The following is an 11,217-nucleotide window of genomic DNA, read 5'->3' as shown; positions in this document are numbered from 1 at the left end:
TACATCAAACCATTTGTTAGCAGCATGGTTCCAAATGCAACATTCCATTTATCAATCAAGTTTTAATCATGTGGCTTCAATGCATCTGTCCTGCTAAGACCCTTAAGAGAGCAGTGCAACAGAGGGAGAGGAGACATCTTTTCTTTTAAATGGCAGACAGTCCTTATAAGAAATTCTCTAGGGTTCTATCCTGATGACTATTCGATTTGATTTGGGGCACTTTTTAAACCACCATTTGGCACTTTCTGTTCAGAGTTCTTAGGCACAGTGTGACAGAGTCAGCTTGGTGAGCCCTTCCCCGTGCATTCGGTACAGCAGCTGAAACTCAGCAGGCAGCTGGTGGGACTCCTGCCACTTGGTGGTAAATTTGGTTCCTTTTTTGTCATAGTAATGGTATGGAAGATCTTCCCTTGTGTTGGGGTCAAATCCAAAAGGCCAAAATCCATACAAGTGGATCTCTTCACATATTGCTGATGCAAGGGTGTACATAAGAATACCAGTGCTCAGCCGTTTGGGCGACAAATGTTTGTTTTTCCAGTACCTGTGGAACAATAAGTATAGGTGGATTCAGTGGCCAGTGTTGAAAGTTTCAGTCAGAGGTCATTTGATGGGGCTGGGTGGTCAATATTTATCCAAGCAACTTTGATACTACTTGCTTTGAATCTATCTTTTAGACTATAAAACACCTCTGGGCAGGACTAGCTACATAATTTGTGAGACCAGGAGCAAAATGAAAATGTATTGAGAATCTCAAGAGTGTAGTAGCAGATTATTAAACCAAGTGCCGGGCCCTTCTAAAAACGGGCTTCTGGGTGAATCACAAGGCTGCACATGTTGGAAGCCCACCCTGCCTCTGGGTTGGCCTAGACTCTAGGGCTAGAGAGTGGTGGCTCTGACTCAGTCGTGACAGCACAGGGGCCCACCGGTGAGAGTGACTATGCTCCTCATACACAAGCGGAGCTTGGGAGTGGGAAGGGGTTATTTACTCTAAAGGGATCTCTTATGCCACTTCTTTTCCCAAAGGTTAAATCTTGCTTTTTGGGTTGGAAAGATTGTGGGACCTTATTTTTTAACTAGAGGCCCGGTGCACGAAATTCGTGCACGGAGGGGGGTTCTCCCTCAGCCCAGCCTCTACCCTCTCCAATATGAGACCCCTCGAGGGATGTCCGACTGCCCATTTAGGCCCGATCCCACTCCTAAACGGGCAGTCGGACATCCCTCTCACAATCCAGGACTGCTGGCTCCCAACTGCTTGCCTGCCTGCCTTCCTGATAGGCCCTAACCGCTTCTGCCTGCCAGCCTGATCACCCCCTAACCACTCCGCTGCCAGCCTGATTGATGCCTAACAGCTCCCCTGCCAGCCTGTTTGCCCCCAACTTCCCTCCTCTGCCGGCCTGGTCACTCCTAACTGCCCTCTCCTGGAGGGTTGATCACCTCCAACTGCCCTTTCTTGCAGGCCTGGTCCCTCTCAACTGCCCTCCCTTGCAGGGCTGATCCCTCACAACTGCCCTCCCTTGCAGGATGGGTGCCTCCCAACTGCCCTCTCCTGCTGGCTATCTTGTGGTGGCCATCTTGTGTCCACATGGGGGCAGGATCTTTGACCACATGGGGGCAGCTATATTGTGTGTTGCAGTGATGATCAATCTGCATATTATTCTTTTATTAGATAGGATAGAGGCCTGGTACAGGGGTGGGGGCCAGCTGGTTTGCCCTGAAGGGCGTCCCGGATCAGGTGGGGTTTCCCTTGGGGTGTGGGGCGGCCTGAGCGAGGGGCCTGTGGTGGTTTGCAGGCCGGCCACGCCCCCTGGTAACCCAAGCGGAGGCCCTGGTATCTGGAATTTATTTTCCTTCTACAATTGAAACTTTGTAGCCTGGAGCAGAGCCAAGCCTGGGCTCCCTCCGAGGCCACAGCCATTTGTGTTGGGGTTATAATTGAAACTTTGTTGCCTTAAGCGGGTGGGCCCGGCCAGGGTGTGCAGAAAGCTTTGCTTCCCCTGTTGCCGGCGGCAACCCTGGCCTGCTCTCTCAAGCTCCATTCTGCCGCCATTTGTTTGAATTTGTTTACCTTCTATAATTGAAACTTTGTAGCTTGAGTGGAGGCTTAGGCCTGGAAATGGCAGGCAGAAAGCTTGGCCTCCTCTGTTACCTAGGAAACCTTGCTCTCTGTGGCTGTAGCCATCTTGGTTTGGGTTAATTTGCATACTCGCTCTGATTGGATGGTGGGCGTGGCATGTGGGTGTGTCGGATGTATGGTCAATTTGCATATTTGTCTATTATTAGATTAGATACTCTCTTGTAAAAACTCATATCCCCTGCTTCTTTGTTTTCTAACTAGAGCTTCTCAAGTCCATCTTTAGCATGTCAGGACCTAAAAAAAGTATATACCTTAAATACTTTCTTAACTTAAAGAAAGCTAAGTTATGGTTCTTATTCCTTCCATATTTAGATAGTATTCTGAAGCCTTTCTTCCTACAATGCCAAATAGTTGAGACTGCTGTGGGGTGTATGTGTGTGTGTGTGTGTGTGTGTGTTTATATCATTGGCTGTGTAGCAGAATTAAACTGTTCATGAATCAGTTTCTATGGACTGTATTTTGTTCAAGTTTTCATTGAATCAGTGCATTTGGTTCAAGCCTGAGTGGCTGTGGGACACTATGGCTAATTCTCTGGACCTTCTGAAAGGTGGGGCAGGGCAGGCCACAAAGGCCAGTTTCCTGAAGTTTCTAAGCATATACAGCTCCTTCTTCACAACTTGAAGGCTTTAAAGATAATCCTTTACCATACCAGTTGAAATGTAAATGTTCAATCTTGGTTTTAATATTCTAACTTATAGGAGTTAGAATGACTAGTGACAGTTCTTTTGGTACTGTTGAATTTAAATAGAGCCAAGAGAGGAGCAAAATGATGAGGTCAAAAGATCACAGGAGAGGCCAGCTTCTCATTCTGGTTCTGCCCCTTTTTGGACAGTTACATTGGGTAAATAACTCGTGTTCTTTGTACCTTGGTTAATTCATCTTTAAACTTAGGAGTTGGGCTGCAAAACCATACAACCTGGAAAACTGGAACAGTCCTTGTAATGTTCTCTTTCTCTCAAACAAAAGGTTCTAGTTTGGACTTTAAATGATGGTGTCACCCTACCCGTTAGATACATACCAGTTCATTAGACGATTATTCTTCCTTCTATGAGAGGTGAGCTAAACAGATCTTAAATTTGGAAAACTTTAGAGGACTACAGGATGGGAAAATCTACTGTGAGATAAAAGTCTTTGGAATTCCCTGTTTTCACCAGGCCTCCAAGAGCCCACTGTAACTTGTAGTAATATCTGGACAACATGTTAGTACATTTGGGCTACTTGCATATGGGTAAATTAGAGTTGAGTCAATTTCCTCAGATGATTTAAAGAAAAAAATACTACAATTAATACTGCTTTATAAAACGCCCCTGGATTAGTGGTTTCCAATTCTGACTGCATGTTAGAATCATCTGGGGAGTTATTAAGACATACCAAGTACCTGCCACTACCCTCCTCCTCCATCAGACCAATTATAATAGAATCTCTTGAAGTAGAGCCTAGGCAACAGTATCTTAAAAAAGTTATCCAAATGATTCCAATGTACAGCCAGAGTTAAGAGTCATCAGACTAGATGAAAATATTGCATTTCTGGTCAATCTGTCTATCAAATTACAAGGGAACAAGGAGCCCATAAAATACTATTCACATATTTTGTCATTCAAATCCCAAATTACAAAGGCAGATTATGCAATTTATGATTTATCTACGTGTTTATCTATTTTGGACATCTATAAAACATCCAGATATCAAATAAAAAAGAGTATTTTAAGTCAATTGCATCTTTAAAAAAATACTTGATTTGTCTAATTTTGCAGTTGGCATTATTAGGCCATAGCTACTCATTTAAAGAAAATTCTTGATCTGTGATGATTCATGACTGATTGGTGGGCTTACCACTAAGGTAGAGGACAAAGAATAGAGACAGTATGATGATGAACCACCAGCCCCCCCCCCACCCCATTTGGCACTTGATGACCAACTAGGGGTAGGAGATTGAACTTCTTACCTAGAGTGGTTCATTCATTCATTACAAAACACAGGAGTTTGCCCTAAAGTACTAAGCTAACCACAACAATGAATTAATCCAGTAGTTCCCACCCCCAAGAGATTACAATATTGATTTGCCATCTGGTGGGGTATGAGTTAAAGGCAATAAAATATACACACCTGTTGACATGTTGCATTATATTCCCAGGCCAAGCCAATTGGACTTTTAACTGACCTCTGTGTTCAACAAAAAAGTCAACTAATGTCCTGGTAACAGTTGCTGAAGTGTGGAAGAAAAATGCAGGGATCCAAAGAATGGCCCCATCGAGCTTTTTTAAACTGAGGAAAAAGTTGTTACGGTCCTGAATGGTCAAAAGATTGTTGTAATATTTTTCCAGGATGCTGGGGTTGAAGGTGGTAAGGTTGGTTTTCCTTCCAACATCTCTTTGGAAAGCCTCCGTAGGGGCGAAATTGCAACGAAAAACAAAATCTGACTTATCTATTTCTTGTCCACACCGGCTCCCTGTCAGGATCCCACTATTTCCAACCACAGCACAGACATTATAATGCTTATTCACAATGGGTGACACATCTGGAAGCAGTGATCGGAAGTTATTGCTAATAGAGAAAACATATTTATGGTTGGAATAATCATAGTGCATCAGTTGTCCGATCCGAACACTATTCTTGGTCAAAGAAAAATTTTTTATTACATCGACATGCTGAAGAATTTCTTGCCTAAAATAAAAAGAAATTCATTAAATACATCCCATTCAAAATTGATTTTTCCATCTTATGTCTTATGCTGCCTTTTCATTCAGACAAGAATCATAGGCACATTGAATCCAAGAAAGATTACACATTCATAATAATTGTGGTCTTTGAGGGGAGACTGTTTCAGAATCTATAGACATGTTAATCTCTCAGTCAATTTGTGAATGTAATCCTTCGAGGCTTGTAAGTGTTGTAACTTACAGTTTTTGCTGCCATTCTTTGGTTTTCTGCTCTACATGAAGAGTATATTTGATTAAGGGGAAGGCACAGGTTAAACTATGTCAGAAAGACGGGGAGACAATTGACACAGGCCCCAAGGAGCTCACATTAATGCACACACATCGGTGACTTAGAGTTTGTAATTAGGGACTACTTGTTTGTTGTTGGTCTGCAGTGTTCAAGGAATATAAAATATCACTGGTGTACAAATAAGAGCCAACTGGATATGAGTCAGTATAGTACTATCTATTATTAAAATATGAAAATGGTGATGGAAGTGGGTGTAGTTGAATATTTAATAGAAATGAGATGATAATCTCATTAAGGTCCTTTGAATAATGAAACAGGAAGATTTTTCTACTTGATTATATAGAAACACAATTTAGTTGGAGATACCTAATCCTCAGAAGAAGAGGCTATTGCAAATCCTGGAAAAGTGTGTATATTCTAAGAATTCAGAGAATAAACAAGGCGAAGGTGATACTTAGTACTAATTTCAGGTTGCTTTCATGTTGAGCTTTTAGTAAAATTAAGCATCTCTTAAAGTCCCATCTATTTAAAATATTTAAGAGAGCTGAGTAACATGTTACTTTGCTATAAGATTCTACAATTCTAGGAAATCACATTGAATTTTCTTTGTTTTGTTTTTTTTTTGCATTAAAAAAATAGCAGGATTGAAACTAAATGCTTTGCATATCATTGCTTTACCTAGAACTTTATTTTTAAAAATTACTTCATTTGTCAAAGTACAGAGCAACATAAACTGAAAGCTTTAATACAAAACTTCCAAAGTTATCAGTACTGCTCTTTACTAGTACAAGTTGTTACAAAGGTAAAAGTAAGTTTAAAATGATGCTGGGAAAATTAATTAAAGATTATCTAATACATGGATTGAAAGGAGGGAAGTTTTGAGAAAGAAATATTGTTCTGGCTGGTTATTTGGGTCACATGGCCTAGTGTGTGAAGAATATTTTTATTGAATTAAAAATATGTTTTGGGAAAAGGAATAATGTGTTCTACCCATTAAAGTTTTCTATACAATTAATATTGTATTAAAAACCCAATGGTTAAAAAAAGGCACCTCTTGGGTTTTAGAGTTACTCAATTATTATCATAGATTAATTTCTAATTAAAGTGTTTTAAAAGTTTTAATCATGATCACATGATTATGTCAAAAAAAGTATGTCGACTTTTAAAGAAAATTGGATATCTATTAAATTTGCTTTAAATCTGTCATTAAGTTAAAAAAGAAAGAGGCAATAACTAGAAATGCTCTGACCAAAACACAATCCCCTAAATAGACGGGTAAAATAAGAATTTAAAATAAGTGTTCCCACCCCTAATGAATACACTAGATGGCCTACATCCCATTTAGCAGCATAATAATCCCACCAAGAAGGGAGGAGTAATGATTTATCTGGGGTTGCTAAAAGTAGCCCAGAGTCACTGAGGAGAATAAATAAATTTGAATAAATCTAATCCTTCCTCCCCACCTCAAAAACAAAAACAACCCCAAACCAAAACCTCAACTGCTAACCCTATACCACATCAGCTCCTTCATCTACTGTATAAAGGAGGCTGCTGCACGACAATGCATAAGAATGATGTTGGGTAGCTTTTATTAAAATACTTTAATATTTTAATATATTAAAAGCTGTCAAAGTTTAATGAAAACAAGCAGACAAAACCATTCTTAAGCACCTGCATATATTGGGGCCAAGATTTTCACTAGTAATCTGACAGGGATGAGTTACAGTATTTTCTGGTTATTTCACTGAGACAATATTATTTTATTTAAACATGTTTTTTTGTTTTTTTTCCCCCCAGTGGGGGAATGAAAACGCATTTATAATTAACTTAAAAAATAGATGGCTTTGGCATCCAGGCACGTTAACTATAAATCATGGTGCTCAACTAAGCCCAAGTTATGGAGGCTATTAGAAATACCTTTTTTCTCCCATTCAAATTGGCCTTCCTGATGTTTTCTTTTTATGAGAGGGCACTGCATACATAAAAAAGGGTTCCCAATCAGCCTTTGTACACTCAGGCCAAGAAGGCAATACAAATACATCTCTGGGTGGGGGACAGAATTTTTTTTTGTTTGATTATTTTGTTTTGTTTTCTTTTTTGAGCTCCAGAATTCAAAAATACCTTTTAGACCTTTTCCCCCTAGCCTACCTTTGATGTAAAAACGCTGTCCGATTAAATGTCCACTTAGAAGGTTTGTCTTGAAGTTCGTGGGTCAGAGAATTCGTAATGGGCACAAATGACGGATTTAGAAACTTCAGCGCAAATTGTGACCTGGAGAGGAGTATGAGTACAGATAGACACGCTGGCCTCAGCTGGGGAAGCCAAGGGAGCCATTAACGCCCCGCCGGCTGGGGGCGGAGGGCTGGCGCACACGCGGGCTCCATCCCACCACGGGGCCCCCTCTCATTTGGTTCACTCTCTGCTCCCCACACACACCCGGGAGGAAGAAAAAGAACTAGGGAAATCCGTCTCCATTGTCCATCCCTGTGGGTCCGGGAGAGACCATAAAATGGCGGTCTAGCGGAGAGGAGAGCAGGGGCGGGCACCGGCTGGGGCGCAAGGCTGAGGAGCGGTGAGGACCAGGAGTCAGCACCGCGGACAGCGCCGCGCCACGCAGGTGGCTGCCCTGGCGAATTGAATTTTGGGGAAAGGGCTGAGGACTCCCGAGACCTAGGGGAAGGCTGGGGGTGGCTGCTGCCTTAACCTCTTCCTTCCCGAGTGTAGGTCTGACTTCACTCCCAGTCTCTGACTGGGGACCCCAGAAGCTACCGGCTCGGCTGGGCTTCTCTAGGGTTTGCACTTCTAAGGCCCTGCTTGGACCACAGAGTGGCAGCTTGTATTTGCCACCCACCCAACAGGAGGCCATGCTGTGAGAACTTCTAGGGGTCAAAGGTAGGGTGTCAAGCTGCGCCTGGAGCCTGCCCCTGCCCAGTCCAGCCTGGCGCCAGGCTGTGGCTTAGACCTGGGGCGAGGGTAGGAGGCCCTTAGGAGGGCGGGGAAATTGCAAGAAATCCCGGGGAAGGTGGAGGTGGGGGTGGGGCGCCAGGGGGAAGGGTGGCAGCCTGGGTTAAAGGATCGAGGTGAAATACCCCAGGGGCTTGGTGAGAACAGACCCGCACCACGACATTTGATGGTATATGGGCGGTGAGGGATGGGAGTGGAGGAGGTTACAAGGGGAGTGCGGCGCCTGCGCCATTAAATCGCCTCCGGACTGCCCAGAGCCCAGCTTCGGAGTCTGTGGACAGGGCCCAGGGAAGGCACTCACCTCACCCACGTCCATCTCCCGGTTCACCTCCCCCTGCCCCCAAACACACACAGTGCTTCTCTCTCCACCATCATTCTCCTTAAACCCTACCCTCATTTTGGAAATGGGGGAAGGGGTGCCAAGGAAGAATACGAGAAAGGCAATCACATCGATTAGTACAACAGAGTTTAGGGGCTTTGGGTTAAAAAAACAAATGGGAGGAGGCAGAATCGGAGAGAGGAGTGGAAGGACCACGAAGTTTATCTTGCCCAAGGTGTCTCAGAGAACCCCGAACACCCACCTCATTGCCCTCCCCCTCCCCCATCTACCAGAAGCCCGAGGGCGCTCAGAGGCCCTCACTCACCGGAATCCCGCGTGGAGCATGTACATTCGGGGCGCCCCCGGGCTGGCGTACTTGGAAGTGGTGAAGATGTTCTCCTTTTTCAGGGATACGTAGCTGATGAGCGATAAAATCAGCAGGGCAACACTGAGCATGACCAGCCCCAGCACACTGGCGACCCGGGCCATTTTGCAATTTCTCATCCCGGGCTGGGCTGGGCTGGGATCAGGAACAGCGGGGAAATCGGTCCATTGAGCAGCCAGCAGCTCGCTGGCGTGTCTGGCGTGTGTGTTCTCGCGCGCGTGTTAGCGTGTGTGGCGGGGGTTGGGGGGAGGGGACCCGGGTCGGGGAGGGTATGGGGGTGGGCCAGGGCCCCAGAGAGAAATGGGACCCTCAAGGCTGGGGGTGAGCGGGCGGGGAAGCTGAGCCGGAAGATGGAGGGTCTGCGCTGCGGCGCCGAGAGGGAGTGCGCAGCGCTGTGCGTCTCGGGCTGCGGGCTCAAGCTCCCCCGCGCGTTTCCAGCGAGGCTGCCATCTCCGCCGCCGCCTGCAAGATAAATGTGATTGGAATAATGTTACAGTTCGATCTAAGCACAGGATTTAATTAATGAACTCTAATCTCCCAAATAACCCGGGGAGGAGCGGGAGAGGGAGAAGAGTAGGGGAGGTGGCGAAGGGAGGGGAGTTGAGGCTGGAAGGCTGCAGCCCACGTCAACAACCTCCTGCTGAGGAGTGCAAGTGAAGAGGTGGCTGCAGAAAGACAGAGGCCTGAACTTAGTTAATGGACCATTCATTACTTTATAAATATATCAGAGAATAGGAGACAAATAACTGGATTTGCTATTCTGGAGGATACACACCAGCTGGGTGCTTCTGAGATGCAGTGAGAGTCGTTTTAGGAAGGCAGACGTTTAAAAACTTCTCTCCTCACCACAGAGGCACTGCCCTAGACACCCCAGGTAGCACTCTGCCCAGCTCCCCAGCAAGGAAATCCTAACCAGCTGGCCCAACCTGCCTTGTGAGTAAGTAAAACCTCCTTGGGCCCTAGCTGGTTTGGTTCAGTGGGTAGAGCATGGGCCTTCGGACTGAAGGATCCTGCATTCGATTCTGCTCAAGAGCACATACCTGAGTTGTGGGCTCCATCCCCAATGAGGAGTATGCAGGAGGAAGCCAATCAATTATTCTCTTTCATCCTTGATGTTTCTATCTCCCTCTCCCTCCCCCTTCCTCTCTGAAATCAATAAAAATATATTTACCTCCTTGAAATTTTCCAGAATCTCTCATCTGCCTTCCATGCTCACTACATACTTTGCTCCTCTGCAAAAGATGTGCAGTGCCTAGTGAAGTTCTGGCTCCCCCTCCCCTGTCCACAGCCAGCAGGCCCAGCACACAGAAGGTGGCCAACAGGGCGGGGCTCTGTGTTCACCAGCCTGGAGCATTCTCCCTGATTTAACTCTGTATTCCCCACATTTCTGACTCATCCCTGTGGCCAGACCTTGGGTATGGGCCACCTCACGGTCCTGAGAAGCCAAGAAGCTGAAGGCATTATAAACCTTGTCCATTATAAATGCATAGACCCCTCTTTTGTAGGAGCCCAAGAACCAGGCTGCCTCTGAAGGTGGAAAGGAAGCCTAATACTTTGTATTGCTTGACCTTCAGTTTGTTTTAGCATATTCATATATTGCCTGTTTTAATAACCATTGGAAACAAAAATGAATCCATTTTCAGTCAGGCTGTTGTGTGCTCAGAGGCAAGCCACATGTTTCTTTAAAATATATATATACATTTTTATTGATTTCAGAGAGGAAAGGAGAAGGAGAAAGAGAGATAGAAACATTGTTGAGAGAGAGAGAATTATTGATCAGCTGCCTCCTGCATGTCCCCCACTAGGGATTGAGCTCACAACGTCGGCATGTGACCTCTTGGTTCATAGGTTAACGCTCAACCACTGAGCCATGTCAGCCAGGCACACATGTTTCTTTATCTCTGCTCTTTGCGGTTAGCTTGTGGCTTCTTCCACCCTAGCTTTACCCTTGGCTTGGCCCTCTTAATACTGGTCAATAAGCACCAATGGAAGAAGCTAGAGATGAGAAATTGGCCTTCAAGAGCCTTTTCCAACAATGCAAGTTGATCTTTTCCAAGTTGGTCATGATTTCTTTCTCTCCTGAACTTCTTGCCGTATTGGCTTTGGGGGAACTAATGTTCTGGTCTGTCTGGAGCCAGGGCCATGTGGTCTTCCTCGTTCTGCCAGCAACAGTCTCATTAGAGGGCGTGCTTAATAAATGCTTGAGGACCAAATGAGCTCCCTTGTGAAACACATCTGTCTGGTTATGGACAGCCAGCGACACACATTATACAATTGTATGTTTCCAATGTATGTACCCACTCTAGACATTTTATACAAAAATTTTAAAATGTGGGTCAAGAGGACATACTCTTTTCCTCATGGGGCATTTTATTATTTAAAAAATTTTTAGAAAAGTTCTGTTCTTCTGTACATGATGAATATTGAATTATGTTTTTTGAATAATTATTATAGCTTTTTAAAAAG

At 44.6% G+C, this 11,217-nt stretch overlaps 1 protein-coding gene across 1 annotated transcript; it reads right to left on the bottom strand.

Moving 5' to 3' along the window:
- Positions 1 to 258: 258 nt before the first annotated feature.
- On the bottom strand, positions 259 to 9,144 carry ST8SIA3 (ST8 alpha-N-acetyl-neuraminide alpha-2,8-sialyltransferase 3). The gene is made up of 4 exons (XM_008149609.3): positions 8,692 to 9,144; positions 7,232 to 7,354; positions 4,241 to 4,798; positions 259 to 541 (listed from the first exon to the last, which is right to left on the bottom strand). The coding sequence occupies exons 1-4, from the start codon at positions 8,868 to 8,870 to the stop codon at positions 259 to 261; spliced, it is 1,143 nt and encodes a 380-aa protein (XP_008147831.1). The 5' UTR covers positions 8,871 to 9,144.
- Between the last annotated feature and the right edge of the window lie 2,073 nt (positions 9,145 to 11,217).

This window comes from Eptesicus fuscus, chromosome 12 (genome assembly GCF_027574615.1).
Source record: "Eptesicus fuscus isolate TK198812 chromosome 12, DD_ASM_mEF_20220401, whole genome shotgun sequence".
NCBI lineage: Eukaryota > Metazoa > Chordata > Mammalia > Chiroptera > Vespertilionidae > Eptesicus > Eptesicus fuscus.
Note: the sequence above shows the minus strand (reverse complement) of the source record. Positions and strands in the feature narration are given on the sequence as shown.

Bases quoted from the DNA above. Each gene is read 5' to 3' on its own strand.
- ST8SIA3 (XM_008149609.3), bottom strand. From the start codon at position 8,870: ATGAGAAATTGCAAAATGGCCCGGGTCGCCAGTGTGCTGGGGCTGGTC. The intron at 7,355-8,691 runs GTGAGTGAGGGC...ACTCCTCTCCAG, and splicing joins ATGCTCCACGCGGGATTCCG to GTCACAATTTGCGCTGAAGT. The intron at 4,799-7,231 runs GTAGGCTAGGGG...TTTTTATTTTAG, and splicing joins ACAGCGTTTTTACATCAAAG to GCAAGAAATTCTTCAGCATG.